The sequence below is a fragment of the Engraulis encrasicolus genome, chromosome 17 (genome assembly GCF_034702125.1).
Source record: "Engraulis encrasicolus isolate BLACKSEA-1 chromosome 17, IST_EnEncr_1.0, whole genome shotgun sequence".
Classification (NCBI taxonomy): Eukaryota; Metazoa; Chordata; class Actinopteri; order Clupeiformes; family Engraulidae; genus Engraulis; species Engraulis encrasicolus.
In genome coordinates, this window is record NC_085873.1 from 30091652 (window position 1) to 30109188 (window position 17537).

Consider the following 17537-nt stretch of genomic DNA (forward strand, 5'->3'; position numbering starts at 1 on the left):
GGAAGATGGGCATGAATCTCCTCCTCCTAAACAGATGTGGTCGATGAATGAACAACGATGAACACATTTAAAAAATGAGATAGAAATTGAAAAGCTGATTATTTAAGTGCCACTAAGTTCATAGCTGAAGTGTCCAAGTTAAACTCTTCATTTCCAGTAGCTTTACACATTTCTAGTGACATTCCAGTACACAGGAGGCAGTCTAGCTGCTTGGTTATCTACCAACGAAGGAAATACGCGCAAGGAACTCTGGGTAGGACATCAGTAGGTCAGCCATATTGCCCGTCCGTTCTGAAGGAGAGCGAGGATGAAGGGGTTGCGGGGAATTAGTCAATTATCGGTGAGGATTTTGACATTTTTCTTGAAGTATCAGCTGATCGTTATATTTTATTGTTGAGTTGTGTTTCCTATGTGTTCCAGTTCGTATCCAATGCCTCTATCCGCCCCAATGATGTCAGAGGATAAGTGACAGCTTGGCCTTGCCTGATCAAGCTAGCATTGGCAAAGTTAAACCATTTACAGCGTATCATCAGTGTGTCCAATGTAAACAATTGGACATAATTTATCTCCGTGCTTATAATCATCTCTACTTTACCATTTAATGAAACGATTCAGTCATCGTAGTTGAATACCAGAGCGTAACCGACCACCAAGGGAACAAGAGAGCTAACGTCATGATGGAAGCAGTCACTAAACGCTAATCAGTCATGGACTTGTTGTGGTCCGCAACTTCAGACTCTTGTTTGGTGTTTCGGGTGTACAATGGTGAACAATACCATCAGACATTTGAAAATTGAGATTTTTGGGCAAGCCAGATATGATGCGCGCGTCTCGAAGGGGATGCTTGGGTCATTTTGGGTCACGGGAGGGTCTGGTTACCATAACAAGTAACGTGGACAACCACTCAATATCACCATCTATTGGGCCACAATACGAAACTACAGCATTTACGTTTGATTTTGAAAACCTTGTGGGATTAGAACTATGCATATTGGGGATGTTAGCCAATGGCCTAGTCCACTGCTCCATTATACTACATGAAAGCTGCAGTATGGCCATCTCCTACAGATTAGGTTAGCATAATGTCTAAACCTCTCTTTATTTAAAGCTCAATGCAAGTTCTGAAATTCTGGACACGTTTGTTATGGGGAAAATGGAAAGTGCAATTTATACCGAAGTCGAGTTGATGTTCATAGTGGTGCATGGATAAGGAAAGATCTTGTGTGGATTACCACAGATTGGTGATTGGTGTTTACGAGACGTTTATAATATGTCATTAAGAAAAACTATCTGCCCCTCATATGTCAGTACAGGGTTTCCCACATATAGACAGATAGTTTTGCCCTGTAAGGGATAAGCAGCCTTATCCCTCAATGACATTTGTCAACATTTACCTCAATTCAACATGATTGCCTGCAACATTTTTAGTGGAATAATCACATAGTTCCACAAAGCTGTGTGCAGGTTTTACTTTATGTGGTAAGGATTTGTTATCTTTTTGATTCATAATCTGTTAGATATAACCAGATAATGTGCATACATACACCAGTGTTTCCACCCAAGATCTGTTCCATGTCCCAGTTTCTGTCTCTATGGCTGCCCTTTGCTGTTCCCTGATGTCCTACCAAGTTAGCTACTGAGCCCCTCTTTCTCACTCCATCTCCCTCCTCACTCCATCCATACCATCTTGCTGTTCCATGCTCCCTCCCTCTGTCCTCCGGACGTGTTTTCTTTCCAAGTCTCTCTCTCTGTCTCTCTCTCTCTCTCTCTCTCTCTCTCTCTCTCTCTCTCTCTCTCTCTCTCTCTCTACCGCTACCTACCTGCCTGGTCTCTCTTGCTCTCTCTCCCTGTCTCCATGCATCATGCTGTTGTCTCCTGCTCTCTCTTCCTCCATCCCTCATGCTATTCCCGTTCTCCCTCCCTCTCTCCACCAGAGGTGTTTATCTATCTTCACCCCAGCACAGCCAGTCTCTCTATCTCTCTCCCTCTCTCTTTCTCTCTCTCCTTGCCTCTCCTCTACTCTCCTCCAGTTCTTATCTTTACCTCCAAGCGCAGCCAGTCACCTCTCTCGATCTCTCTCTCTCCCTCCTTTGTGTGGTGTTTGCAGAGGAGGCTGTACGCAGCGCAGGCTGCTCCTAAGGTGGAGTTTGCGGCGGTCGCCGAGCCCATAAAGTTCCCTCCGCAGGAGGTGCAGGTCAGTGTTGGGCTCTTTCTTTGTCTTGTTTTTATTTCTAGGTTGACGTCTCCTCCTGTCCTCCTCTCTCCTCCTCCTCTTCCCTCCTCCTCCTCCTCCTCCTCCTCCTCCTTACAGACGCGTTCCTATGCAGCTGCCACATCAGCGGGAGGAAGTTTAAGCACGCCGTTGGCCGGCCTCAAGCACTCCCCCCGAGCCAATGCCGACTCCTCAGACGACGTCCATGTATGTGCAGGGCGGTCAGGCAGGCTGGCAGGCTGGCAGGCGGGTGGTGGGAGTCAGCCTATATAAAAGAGATGATAAATGGATTCATATACAAGCTTTACATGGCACATACTGCAAAAGTCGTCCATTTGTTATTTACCTTATACGGTGTTACTAAAGAACACATTCACTCTTTTTCCACCTGCATATGTGTCAACTATAATGGTCTTCCATATTGTACATAAGAAACAATGCAATATGAGACTGTGCAACAGAAAAGAAATTTAAATGGAATGTGTGTGTGTGCACACACGTCTATTTGTGTAGGAAATAGTATGTGTCATATAAAACTTGAACCTTTATGAACAGAATAATGACCTTTTCCATATATAAAAAAAATTCTTCTTCATATGTGAGGGGCGAGTTGATTGTTGGCTGACTGTTTTTGCGCTTTTGTGGGAGCATACAAAATTGGCAGGGCTGATAGCATTTCGACAGAGTGCCTGATTTCAGGCTTGGCACTATTTGTAAGTTAAAAAAATACTGGTCTACATCAAGAATATTTAAAAGGAAAAGCTTGTCAGGGCTGTCACGTTTTAAAGGCTTGTGCTTGTGCTTTCATCTTAAGAAACATTAGAAAAAGTCTTGCTTACATTTAAATTAATAAATATCAATAATTGAAATGAAAAAATATGAATAAGTTCATGAGCTCTAGTTTCAGAACGTTTAGTGCAGCAAAACATAATACCTCAGGATTCATACTATCAGCCTTGAATCAGTCATTGCTCCTGCTGCTAACCCTGCATCGTCTACTGTGTCTACACCTAAAGCTACTCTAAGTCTCCAGTTTGACTACAGTGGAAATGTATTTTTTGTCTCATCCAAGATCTGCTGTACATGCTGAAATGGATTGAATACATGTGTTTTTTTCCTGCAGTTGCTATTGTCATTGTTACTGATTGTGTTGATGAACTGTAATGTAATTAGGAAAAATGGTCACATCAACTTCTCACAATTAACTCACACTAACAGAGGTTGACCATCTACTACGTAAATGTTTGTGCTTTTCAAGAGGGCACTGCATAATGGGGAAATTCAATTGCTGGATCTCAAATGGCGCACTTGTGCACTTCAAGCACTATGTTTCAGTGCGCAACTAATACGCCATACGCACTGAAACATGAACACTGAAGTGCACAAGTGCACCATTTGAGATTCAGCAAATGTTTTACCAATTGCCCCATTGCTAATCCATAATTACTAATTGTCTTTTGCTGTGTTTTTTCCCCCATTGCTGTATAATGCATTGTGATTATAATTGGCTTCTACTGTGTCCCATGAAGGTCACGAAGCTGCCCAGTGGTCTGGTGATATCCTCCGTGGAGAACTACTCCCCATGCTCCAAGATCGGGGTGCTGATCCGGGCCGGCAGCCGAAATGAAACCCCCGACAACCTGGGGGTCAGCCACCTCCTCCGTCTCTCTGCTAACATGGTAATTTGTGTTTTTTGGTTATTTATGACTTAATTGTACAATAGGACGGTGAAGGAGTGACAGGGAATGAATGGGGAGAGAGATGTGGGGAAGTATCAGCATAGGACCCGGGCCAGAATCGAATCCGGGTTGCCGGTGTAGCATCCCAGTGCCCTACCGTTAGAGCCACGGTAGGGCCCTAACATGGTAGTTATAATGATTGATAGGTTTGTATATAGTACTAGTCGCTCACTGATATTACAGTCAGGTGTTGACAAGTAAACGCTGTGTTTTTTGGCCCACAAACATTTTGGCCCAAAGCTTTTGGGCTGAGCACCCTTCTTCAGTGTTTAATGACAAAGGGCACTCAGCCTCAAACGTCCATGGGTAAATAAACACAGTAAAATCTGAGCGCACTGTCCTGACTTCTTCAGTTTATCTATGCTTTATTTGGGATTCAGTACCCAGTTAAAAGCTTTGTATAAAATATATCAGGCCATAGTGTGAGCCTGTCTCCTTCACTTTTCAAATATAAGTTGCCAATTCTTGATGGATAATATATGAGCTTCCAATTCTACAAGAGTAATACTCTATACTTGATGATTCATGATCCAATCTAATACATCCATAATTGAGGACTTCAATGTACCATTCGAGAGAGTCATGCTATGGCCTGACTGAGTGTTTGTGTCTTTCTCTGTTGCTCGTTTCAGACCACCAAGGGTGCTTCTGCCTTCAGGATCACCCGTGGGATCGAGGCTGTGGGGGGCAACCTCGGGTAAGTGTCACAGACGCGTCCTGTAAACACTCAACACACTCTTGCTGTAGAGGCACATGCTGAAATCTTGATTTCCAGATGTGGACTATGATTTGACAAAAGATGATTTGACTTTCTTGACAAAAGGTTATGAAATGAGGTAGAATATGTCAACACAATAATTATGATAATAGTAATAAAACATGACCTTTGCGTCTTACATAAAATAGGTTTTCAATCTATGGTTTACTATGGTGGGACTAAAAATGAAAAGTAGCCATTGTGCTAATTATGCCATACCTACATTTATGTATTTTCAAATACAAATGTTAAGTGATATGCATTGTCCCCTATCAAGTAAACAATTTTCAAAATGAAGGATCGTAAGTTAAAGATGTGGACAACACATCTGTATACATTCTCAGACAGCTTTGATGTGTGGTAGTGATGGATTGTGTGTATACGTTTGTACGTGTGTATATACGTTACGTTCTGTATATGTTGGTGATTGTAAACATTTTACACATTTTGTCCATACGATTTTGTCTGTGTCCCTCTCTCTCTTGTATACGTTTGTACGTGTGTGTATACGTTACGTTTCTGTATATGTTTGTGATTGTAAACATTTTACAGATTTTGTCCATACGATTTTGTTTGTGTCCCTCTCTCTCTCTTCCAGCGTGACGTCATCCAGAGAGCACATCATGTTCTCTGTGGACTGCCTGAGAGACCACATGTGAGTTGTTTGTTATTCAGCAGCTGTGTCCTCTCTCTCTCTCTCTATCTCTCTCTCTCTCTCTCTCTCTCTCTCTCTCTCTCTCTCTCTCTCTCTCTCTCTCTCTCTCTCTCTCTGCTCAGGTCAATTTGTAGGCCAGATGATCAAATTGCTGGTCAATTGAACACGGTGTAAATAAATAGACACAATTTCTTTTGTCTGTGTGAAGGCATTGATTCTCAAAGTATGGTTTCACTTGATCGTCCACCACTGGTCTGCGAACTCAAGTAATCCTTGAGGTTTTCAGTCTGAAAACTTTTAAAAAAACATTGTTTGTTTGTCATTGAGCAGCATAAATAACACACAAAATATTTTTCTGTGAAGGCAGTGTTTTCTCAAAGTATGGTTTCACCTGGTTGTCCACCAGTGATCTGCAAAGTCTGCAGTGCAGACCAGTGGTGAATGATTGAGTAATCCTTGAGGTTTTCAGTGTGAAAACGGTCAACAAAACTGTGCTATGTTAGCTGCAAAGATTGCTGTGAACATCAAAACATATCTACACAAATGTTTTTTTCTGTACCTTTGTAACTTTGCACAAGTCGGCATAGAGACCACATTTTGTTTTTCGTCCAATTCGTCAGCCTTTTTTTTAATTTGCCAGCGCAGGACAATGGATGCATCCAACCCCGCAGCAGCATCTGTTGAAAACTTTCTTGATCCACCGATTGTTTATGCCTTGAGCCCCGAATGGACTGTTTCTTGTCTGTCGGTGCGGTTTCTAGTATGTTAATATTGCAAGAAGTGAAAAAGAAACACTGCTGCTCTTGCAGCACAGATGTCTTGTTAGTTTCCATATTATTTCATTATTATTCAGAGCTTATTCTGCATTATGCGTTTGTTATTGCTCTAGTGTTGAAATATTCTTTGATTTGTGCACCTGTAGTGACTAGGATGGATGATCTAAATTAGTGTTTCTTAGCGGGGGCGCTACAGCCCCCGGGGGGCGTTGAGAAGGATACAACTGAGAGGGGGCAGTGCTTAGTTGCCATTGAGGTGCATTAGTATATTTTATTTGTTAATACTGGGGGGGGTGGCAGGCTTATGATGAGGTCAAGGGGGCGTTGGGAGCCTTATGATGAGGTCACAGGGCATTTGTTCAAAAAAGGTTGAGAACCACTGATCTAAACTATACGACAGAGTCTTTCCATTTCTGCCAGTGCTCTCTGTGCTATTATTAGTGTGTAATCTAAGTGCTATTTGACTTGTGTGTTTCGGCAGTGACACAGTGATGGAGTATCTTATCAACGTGACCACTGCTCCTGAGTTTCGGCCTTGGGAGGTGTCTGACCTCACCTCCAGGGTCAAGCTGGACAAGGCCATCGCTGCCCAGTCACCACAGATAGGTTTGTGTCTCTTCTTTTCTTTTCTTTTCTACCAGCCAAACTGAAACTTCTCCAGTATTTGGCCGGTTGGCTGATGTTAATTTAGAGCCCTGATTTCAAGACACTTGTATTCAATGCTGGATAAGGAGATTGCTGCCCAAATAGCAAATTATTTTTTGTGTGTAATAAAATTGTTAATCACAGGGATTACAGACCATTGAATGCAAGAGGAGTGCATTTTACTACGACAGCGTATCCTTGCTATTGCTATTGCATAGCTTGTTAACAGCTGATGTATAGAGGTCTTAATTAAGAGCAGAAACCAAAGGGGTACAGAAAATGTCTTTTAAATTTTGTTTGTCTCTTCAACAGGTGTTGTTGAAAGTCTTCATTATGCTGCATACAAAAATGCGCTGGCCAACTCCCTGTATTGTCCCGACCACAGGGAGGGCCAAGTTACCTCAGAACAGGTGAGAACTGTGCAGCAAACCCCCTTTACTAAAACTCTTTTTGTGGTTTTAGTTTTGGATGTAATAAAAAAAAGAACTTGATTAGAACGGGAGCCAGCGAGATGTACACATTTTCTTTCTTTTTTTCTGAAAATATTTTTGGGGCCCCTCGGCCTTTATTACTACAGAACAGTGGAGAACAGACAGGAAATGATTGGGAGAGAGAGACGGGGGAGGGCCGGGAAATGACCCTGGTCGGACTCGAACCGGGGTCCCTGTGGGCATGCAAGCCCGAGATGTACACATCTTCATATCTTCACAGTTCTACTTTATTTGAGTCCTGCACCCTGTTTGTATCTGCATTTATATTATTGATAACCAACAGTATTTTTGGGAATGTGTGACATTTTATTATTTTTTTGCATTTTTGGGTGCTATTTTTTTTCTAATGTAGCATATGGATATTTTGTGATAGCTGTTAGTGGTTTGTGTGTGCACTGTGGATTGAATGGGTTTCTGTAAGACTATGTTATAATATATATACTGTTGGCCTGCTTGAGGAAGTTCCAATTTGATCAGAACATTGCCTTGTTGTTCTCTTGGCCACAGCTGAGTGCTGAAGAGTTTCTGAAATGCTGTCCTGAGAGCTCTTGCATGACTTAGCATCTCTCTCTTTTCTTCTCCAGATGCATGCGTTTGTTGAGAACAACTTCACCAGTTCTAGGATGGCTCTGGTTGGACTCGGTAAGTGACCACTGACAGCTGTGGCCAGGCCCCAGCCAAAATCATCTGACAGGGCCCCCATCTCAATGCATATAATGTAATCTCTCCCTCTCTTCTTGGGCCCGGGCCAACTGGCCTGGTTGTCCCTCCCTGGTCTGTAAGCCTGACCACATGGGTCCCATGTGGAAATTGCCATTAGTGGGAACACACACACACACACACACACACACACACACACACACACACACACACACACACACACACACACACACACACACACACACACACATATACACACAAGCTTAACTGTTCTCAGATATCAGCCCCAGCACTTGTACATGTGTTTCCAATTTTGTTTTTGTGTACGCCGGCATTGTGTTGGGCGCATTTTAAAAGGCCATCTGTGTGAACACTGCCTGTGGCGAGGCATTGCATGACAATTTAGTCATCACCAAGGTTAGCAGGTCCTGAGCGGAGGCAGACAAAACCGGATCGAGAAATATAGAAAGTAAAAAGCCTGCCATGTGTCCCCTCTCTCTTGTTGTTAATTAGGGATCCAAACGATTAATCGATTAATCGACTTTAATCGATCAATGTATTAATCGATTAAAACACGTTAATCACAATTAATCGACAATTCAACTGACAAGAGACCCAGGTGAAATGGGCATGTGAAGAGTGTGTGTGAATAGTGGGAATATTTAAATCACCTTTGGATTAAAGAATTGAAATTGAATTAATTTAAATGTGGTATTTTATCTAAATTTTTAATTTAAAAAAATTCGATTTTGTTGGTATTTTTCCGAGAAACATTGAGATTTCGGGGGGAAAACGCCGCTTATCAATTAATCGTAAGTCAATCGATAAGGCTATCAACTAATGATTAATGAATTAATCGATAATTTGCATCCCTATTGTTAATCTTTCCTCTGCTGTGAAAACACAGATGGTACCACTGCAGTGGTTAGATCCAGTGATGGGCAACCTGAATTTGGAAATTATAATCCAGTGCCACATATTTCAACATACCAGGTTTTGCTTTCTAACAATGATTTTTCTAGCTCAAAAATGCAAGTATAGAATTGTTGCCTGCATAGACGGTCCCTGTGCAGCAGTGTATTTTCCTGTCATTTCTTCATCTCGCCTAATTGTGTTGTGTGTCTTGACGGTGCAGAAGTGGACCACACTATTCCTGTAAAATCACATCTTAAAGTCAAACCTCAATCACAGTTCAATCAAAGCTCATCGTGCTGTATGTGTCTTTCCAATGCAGGAGTGGACCACACTATCCTGAAGCAGGTCGGAGAACAGTTCCTCAACATCCGCAGTGGAATGGGAGCTCCTGGCTCCAAGGCTAGCTATCGTGGAGGTGAGTCATTGAATACCCAGAGAGAGGAAAAAAACCCTCTAAATATGCCCATCAGACATTTCAGTCATACCGCTATTTTGGAGATTATGCAGAGTCTTCGAGATCAATGGCTCACTACATTGAGTAATCGAGTGGAGATCAAACCTGTTTGAAGTCCCGGTCGTCGCTATCTGAGCAGTGTGAGGGCAGGAATCCTGTGCTGGGAACTGTTCCTGTTAAGACGTGTTTGTCAAGATTATCAACAGTCCAGATCATGTTGGTCACAAGAATTCAGTACTAAGGATCTCTCAGAAAAAACCTTTTTTCAAGCCTCAAAAAGATGTCATGCATTGCACACAAGCCAAAAGACTAGGGTCACCTCTTTCAACCTTCAGGAAGCAAGTAAAGACCTATGTCCTCTGACTGTTTTTTGTGTTAATGTGTGTATTTGTCCAGTATTTGGCACATTCCGCCCCTGTTGTCACGGATTGTTTTTTTTTTTTTAATAGTGGAAGCCCACTGGGAAACTCCAACTCCCATTGTCATTGTGACACAGCACTCCACAGCACACAAGTGAACACTGCACACTGCACACAACGAAATTGCATTTATGCCTCACCCGTGCAAGGGGGCAGCCCTCAGTGGCGCCCCAAGGGGAGCAGTGCGGTGGGACGGTACCATGCTCAGGGTACCTCAGTCATGGAGGAGGATGGGGGAGAACACTGGTTGATTACTCCCCCCACCAACCTGGCGGGTCGGGAGTCGAACCGGCAACCTCTGGGATGCAAGTCTGACGCCCTAACCGCTCACCCATGACTGCCCTCCTTTTAATAGTGTTTGCTGCTGTCTCTCTGAATTACATTCAGTCTCAACCAGCTTTAAAATGGCCGTCTATGGGCATGTCCATATCTGTTTTTAAAAGCACCCTTAACATTGGTTTTCAAGAATGTGCTGTTCATAAGTGGTGTTCCCTGGTATCCCATAACATGTTTTGTAGCAAAACACGGCTTCTGTCACGTTTTATTTTGCATTTTTTTTCTTTTATTCACAAAATGTACAGTAGCGTCTCTATAAATGCATGTATCTGTGTGTGTGTGTGCGTGTGTCTGTGTGTCCTTACAGGCGAGGTGAGGGTGCAGAGCACGAGTGGGATGGTGCACGCGGCGGTGGTGAGCGAGGGGGCCAGCGCGGGCTCCCCTGACGCCCTGGCCTTCGCCCTGCTGCAGCAGGTGCTGGGAGCTGGACCCCACGTCAAGAGGGGCGCCAACACCTCCAACAAGCTCGTCCAGGCTGCAGCCAAGGCCACCGCACACCCCTATGATGTGAGTAGATCCTAGCAGACTAGTAGTAAAGGTAGTCGCGGTAGTAGTAGTAGCAGCAGGTTTGGTATAAGTTTGTATTAGTATGACATCAAGAGGGAAGCCAACCCCTCCAACAAGCTCGTCCAGGCCGCAGCCAAGGCCACCGCACACCCCTATGATGTGAGTAGCTCCTAGCAGACTAGTAGTAGCAGTAGTAGCAGCAGCAGGAGCAGCAGCAGGAGCTGGAGCAGGTGTGGTAACGGTTTGCATTAGTATGCTCGTACAGGCCACAGCAAAGACACCACTCAGTCCTATGATGTGAGTACTTTAGTGGTAGTAATAGTAATGGTAGTGGTAGCAGAAATGCGTGGTGCTGGTGTGTATGAGTATATATTAGTGTCACGTCAAGAGAGGAGCCAATCTTTCCAGCAAGGTTGTCCACTCCAGGCTGCAGCCAAAGCCACCAGACAGCCCTACGATGTGAGTAGATTGTAGGCTGGTAGTTCAGGCCTTGCAGAAATGTTACTTGCAGCATGTTGACCAAGGTAATCCTGCGCAATCCGCCATTCGGGACTCGGACTTGTAACCTCCAGTAAAACCTGCCAAACCACTAAGGTAAAGGTCTACGTGAGTATCTCAATGGCTGTCGCATCTGTATGAGGCTTGGTTGAGCTCAAGCCGACCCCCTCCAGCCAACTCAGCCACGCTGCTATGCTGAAAAGTTGTTCCAGCATCTGGTTTGGTCAAATGGAACAAATAAGCAAAAAAAAACCCCTCAGAATTCTGCTGTGGAGTGGAGACTGAAGAGACGCCATCCTCACTTATTTGCGTGACATAATGTGATACTTTGAACACATGACGCAACAAAGATTGCAAATGTCGCACAATGAATTACACGACCTATTTGTGATGTTATAGCTTTCTCCTATAGGTGATAAAACAGTCTATCGTAAGCTCGGACAGGTTGTTGCATGTTAGTATTCACTGCACATGGGACTGTGAGGGTCAAAACTACCATACAAATACCAGAAAGGAATTCACCAACAGGTATTTTGTTCTCCAGTGACTAGACAGAACATGGACAAAATTATGAAGCCATTGAAATGCATTGGCATTTCAGTCATACACAACATGATGTCATGCAAAAAAAGTGAGGATGCAGTCTCTTCAGTCTCCACTCCACAGCAGAACTCTGAGGTTTTTTAGCTTATTTGTTCCATTTGAGGTGGGTTGAGGGATTGAATAAACAACACTCTGCCACCATCATCCTCCATGACTTGAGATACCTTGAGGACACTACTGTATCCACACACTACTCCCCTGTGGTGCCTTTTGGCCAGCCCCATAGCACTGGGTGAGGCAGGAGGGCACTGTGATGACAACCAAGGCCAGGTGCACGCAATGTTGTGTGTTTGGTACCACCTGGCTACTGTAGACTCAAAACACTGCGGGATGGCAGACAGACAGACAGACAGACAGACAGACAGACAGACAGACAGACAGACAGACAGACAGACAGACAGACAGACAGACAGACAGACAGACAGACAGACAGACAGACCTGCATTGATTCGGCTAGGAAATATTGTGTGGCAAGTGGTGCCCTTGGCCTGTTGGCGGTCTGAAATTAGGCTAGATCTTTTGGGAATCTAATCTATAGCAGTCCCGGAGGTGTATTATTTCATCTCGGAAATGCCCTAGTCATGTTTGGCCTCCCCCCACCCTCTGGAGATCAGCTCTACCATAGTTGCTCTATTTATTAGATGATGATGACACAGCATCTTGCTTCTTCTTCTTCTTCTTCTCCATCCCTTTTTCTCCATCTCTCTCTCTCTCCATCCCCCTTTCTCTCTTCTCTCTCTCTCTATCTCCATGCCCCTTTCTTTCTCTCTCCTCCCCCTCTGTCCTCTCTCTCTTCTCTCTCTCTCTCTCTCTCTCTCTCTCTCCCTATTTGCCATCTCCCCCCTGTCTTTTCTCTCTCTCTCTCTCTCTCTCTCTCTCTCTCTCTCTCTCTCTCCTCCCCCTCTCTCCTCTCTCTCTTCTCTCTCTCCATGCCCCTTTCTCTCTCTCTCTCTCTCTCTCCTCCCCCTCTCTCCTCTCTCTCTTCTCTCTCTCTCTCTCTCCATGCCCCTATCTCCGCTCTCTCTTCTCTCTCTCCTCTCTCTCTCTCCACCCCCCCCCTCTCTATCTCTCTCTCTCTCTCTCTCTCTCTCTCTCTCTCGCTCTCTCTATCACTCTCTCTCTCTCTCTCTCTCTCTCTGCAGGTTTCTGCTTTCAATGCCAGCTACTCGGACTCTGGACTCTTCGGAGTCTTTGCCATATCTCAGGCCGCTGACGCCGGGGCAGTAAGTATCGACCCGACAACACTCCATCTCCATCTCACACTGCCAGATCAATGCGGCCATTCTGAAGAGAGCAATAACATGGAGCTCCAGTGCTTTACTGTAGTGTTTCTCAACCTTTTTTGTCTTGTGTTCTTTTTTAGCCTTTTTTATCAAACCATGAGTACCCCTCATTCGTACTTAATATATCCTGTCCGCCATACATTTGTTATACATTTTCCTACGCACCCCCAAGAGGGTGCCTGCATACTCCAAGTGATTCACATACAGAACCCCTGTTTGGGAATTGTACTGTAGTAGAGGATTCATTTAAAAAAATAGTGAAAATGTTATGTCCAATTTTAACCCGTTTTTTATGCATTCATGCATGAACAACATAATCTTTTGAGGCACATTTGTAGGGTTTTGTGAACGGTAGAGGGCTGCAATATATCCTGAATATAATTGCATTCCATAAAATGAGTGTCATTGATGAGACTAAAAACATTTTTCTGGATGGACATTATATTCATTTGTGTAACACCTCTGACAGTTATTTTACCGCCACTCATGAAATCAGAAACCTTCATTTGTCACTAAATGAGCAATTCACTTAGGAAAAAAAGACTTGGTCTCACACAAAATATAAATAAATGCTATAAATAGTGGTGGGAAGGTGGGCAAACCAGATTTTGGCAGTTGGCCAACACACACAGTCACAGCTCATGTTTCAGTCAGCCTCTGAACATGATGTAATTCTTCTACATTTCTCATACACGACCAGGAATGCTACCAAACTGATAACTGTTTACTGAGACCAAGAAGTGCAGTCTGTACCTTGTGCCGATATATCAGGTTTAAAAAAAAAATGCAATCGCCCTGACATTGGCTGCAGGGCAGGCCAATAATAAAGGAGGCATCTTCATATGGACTAGAAAGAAACATGAATTTAAATTATTTTATTATCATTATTACTTTATTGCCTTGATGGCCAGTATTTTCCATGCCTGGGAAAACCCTGTGTCCTTGTGACACTGAAAAAGAAAACCTTTCGGATTTATTTACAGACATAGGGTGTTATGTTTATTTATTTTTTCTTTGAGAAATGGCCGTACTGTCGGTTGACTTGCGTAATCGAGTGCCCTGGTTCTTGTCCCTCTCTCCGCAGGTGCTCAGGACAGCGTTGGCTCAGGTGGCCGCAACGGCAGAGGGAGGAGTGAGCGATGCGGACCTGGCCCGTGCCAAGTGAGTCACACACATACATACATACACACACACACCCATATAGGGCAGTCATGGGTAAGCAGTTAGAGTGTCGGACTTGTAACCCAAAGGTTGCGGTTCGACTCCCGACCCGCCAGGTTGGTGGGGGGAGTAATCAACCAGTCCAAGTTTGCAGAGAAAAAAAAAGTATTTTCAATTCGTTTCGTGAAACAACCTTCCGGTTCTCTGATGCTCAGACCTGCGGCATGAACACGCCGGTCAGTTAGAGATTAGGTGCGGGAACAGACACTGGCACAGATCTCTGTCTGCCTGAACGTGCCTACAGTGAATCACGGTGCTATATTTGCTCGCAGCTGCCAGAAGATACACATCTCTGACTTCAACAGAGTGCACTCTCCCCACCAGTAATTGTGTCCCAATTTGGCCGTTCCAGACGCTCTTTATACAAACTGTACAAATGAAACTGGGATGAGAGTATGGTGAGATCAGGCTCGTCATTTCTGAACCTTACCCAGGAAAAAACAGTCACTAGCACACAGAGCAATAGTGTACAGAGTACCCTGAATGGGCAGATTCTGTAAAGTCATTACCTCCACGAGACATTTGAGGCACATTTGTCACCAAGTAATTGAGAAAGAAAGAAAAAAAAGCCCAACTTGGAAACTCCAACTCCCATTGTCATTGGGACACAGCACTCCACAGCACACGAGTGTTCACTGCACACAACGAAATTGCATTTATGCTTCACCCGTGCAAGGGGGCAGCCCCATATGGCGCCCCAAGGGAGCAGTGCGGCAGGACGGTACCATGCTCAGGGTGCCTTAGTCATGGAGGAGGAAGGGGGAGAACACTGGTTAATTACTACCCCCACCAACCTGGCGGGTTGGGAGTCGAACCGGCAACCTTTGGGATACAAATCTGACACCCAAACCGCTTAACCATGACTTCCCTAAACTGTGGTTTGTGTTGTGATCTCTGTGTCCCCTCCCCAGGGCCCAGCTGAAGGCTCAGCATCTGATGTCCTTGGAGACCTCGGAGGGCCTGCTGGAGGCCATCGGCTCACAGGCCCTGGCTGAGGGCGCCTACCACACCCCCGCCGCAGTGGCACAGAAGATCGACGCAGTGACGTCCAGTGATGTTGTCAAAGTAAGTATGGGGTTTAACTCGGTGATGAAGAATGCAGAGGATGCGCGCACATCACAGTGGCACAGGTGCTGGACAAAAAAAAATAACTGAAGTAAAGGATGGACGTCCGCAACACTGTTAATGCTCCCAGTTTTTATTGGCACAACGTTTCGGACCTCAGTCCTTCGTCAGTTGCACTTGAAGAAGGACTGAGGTCCGAAACGTTGTGCCAATAAAAACTGGGAGTATTAACATTGTTGTTAACTCAATGTTTCCCAAACTTTTTTGTCTTGCGTAGTGTACCCCCTAAGCCTTTTTATTGTACCACGAGAACCCCCCTAACTCATGCTCTATAGCTATTCCTCTACCCCCAACATGACCATGCTTCATTCGACTGTTTATTATTACATTTTTCCAAGTACCCCCTGCTTGAAAAGATTGATTTAGTCACCGTAAAGAGGATTTAACTTAACAGCATGTCTTGACTTCACAAGTCTAAACGCCCAGCAGGAGATAACATCAATTGATGCCCCTTCTTCCAGTTATGTAGTCAACAAAAGTATATCTTCCAATCCAAGGGCTCTTCCAATCTTCCATGTTGAAGTTGCGGTAGACACCCTTATTAAGGGCACTCTGATAGTTCTGTAGCAAGTATGGGCAGTCTGACAGTTCTGTATGGGCAAGTAGGATGCCTGAGACGGCACCAAAACATCAATGTCCTCTTTTCCAAAGATTTGATCAACGTAAGTACATCTTCATGTCTAGCATGTATCTCGCTTCAGCCTGCTCATTGTGCTTGTGACGATAATTTGGGTTTTAGCTATCGGGAGTCTTAACAACCTCAGTATTTTGCCGTTTTTCTTGGTCTGGAAAGATAAGTAAGGAATGAAAAACGAATGATTAATGGTAGTTCTGCACAAAGACAGAGATTTTTTTTTTTCAATGGCTCCCTTTGACTCTACCCTGAGAGGCATTTAAAAGAGGACCATAAATTCTGCCGCTAAGATGTACCTGTCTATGTGACATTTGCCAGAGCAGAGTTGCATTTCTCGAAAACGTAGTTGTCAGCAGTTAGCAACTTCGGTAGTTGCCAATGGGAAATTGCATTGCAACCAACAAAGTAGCTAATGTAGTTAGCAACTGCGCTTTTGAGAAATGCACCGCACCCCTGGCTTCATCTACGAGCTTTGGTGTGACGACCAGGCCAGAATGTCCCTAGATGGAAGCCCAGCTGACCTCAACTGTTCTGTTTTGGGGAACACATTTCTTTCTCCAAGGCATTCAAAGAGGAAGTGTGTGTGCCTGTGTGCCTGTGTGTGTGCCTGTGTGCGTGCGTGCAAGAGAGGCACATGTCAGTGGCACACTGTTATAACTCAATACTAACGTGACAATACTGTATTACGTCACATTTCACTGCAATTGTTGCCATAGCATTTTTTTGCTGAAACTGCATTAGTACCGCTAAGAACCAAACACAGGATTTTTCTTGATCACATCCTGCAAACCTTTTTTTTTGCCACACCGACTCGAAGATATGAAACTGCTCTAGTTGCTGTTTATATGCCATCGTAACAAATGTAGTGTTGAGTTTGGGTTTTTCCACATTAGTCTAATGTCTGTCTACTTCTTTCCTGTTTAGGCGGCGAAAAAGTTTGTCGCTGGCAAGAAATCCATGGCTTCCAGTGGACACCTGGCAAACACACCTTTCGTGGATGAAGTTTAAATCTCTTCGCCTCTTCGCCCATATTCCCTAATATTTATAAAACTGAATGGCAAAGCTCAATGTCGTTCATCCCATGTAATAAAGACTTCAAGAATGGTTTTAAAATCCTACAGCCACATTGTTCAAAAATAATTTCTGTCTTGTCTTTAAACTAAATAACTGTATTACTTCCAACAATCAGTCCTCATGGTTGTATTATTTTTTTATGTGGACACAGGAGTGGAGTAGAGAGGAGTGGAGTGGAGATGGGGAGTGGTGCTCATTTAAAATGTATAGCTGGTGTAAATGAATAAAGACTCTACAATTTAAAGTTTTTGAATATTGTTTTCTTATTTTTTGTTATTCAAAATATTCGTTGTTGATTCACGGTCTTCTGATTTCAGTCAATATGGAATTATTCTGTAAGTTTTCGGTTTCAAAGTTGAAAGTCCAAACTCAAATGTCAGGGAATTGAAAGTAATGTGCGGGGTTAAACTACATGGTGCTTCTACAAGTCCCATTAACTATACTATTAAATTACTCTCCATTCTTGATTATTTAAAAAAAAAAAAAAAAAGTAACGGAGAATTTTGTGAACAAAATTGCGTCATTTTACACGC

General features: G+C 43.9%; 1 protein-coding gene across 2 annotated transcripts; it reads left to right on the top strand.

Moving 5' to 3' along the window:
- Positions 1–221: 221 nt before the first annotated feature.
- LOC134466738 (cytochrome b-c1 complex subunit 2, mitochondrial) lies at positions 222–17248 on the top strand. 2 transcript variants are annotated; one of them, XM_063220607.1, is made up of 14 exons: positions 222–340; positions 2312–2419; positions 3742–3891; positions 4584–4648; positions 5307–5363; positions 6621–6745; positions 7097–7194; positions 7860–7917; positions 9170–9265; positions 10367–10566; positions 12810–12890; positions 14035–14111; positions 15083–15236; positions 16855–17248. In XM_063220607.1, exons 1-14 carry the CDS (start codon positions 308–310, stop codon positions 16936–16938), a joined length of 1386 nt encoding a protein of 461 aa, XP_063076677.1. In that variant the 5' UTR covers positions 222–307; the 3' UTR covers positions 16939–17248. The 2 variants fall into 2 exon arrangements, with proteins under 2 accessions (XP_063076677.1, XP_063076678.1); XM_063220608.1 differs by lacking the exon at positions 2312–2419 and adding an exon at positions 2108–2194 and having other exon boundaries at positions 223–340.
- The last annotated feature ends 289 nt before the right edge of the window (positions 17249–17537 follow it).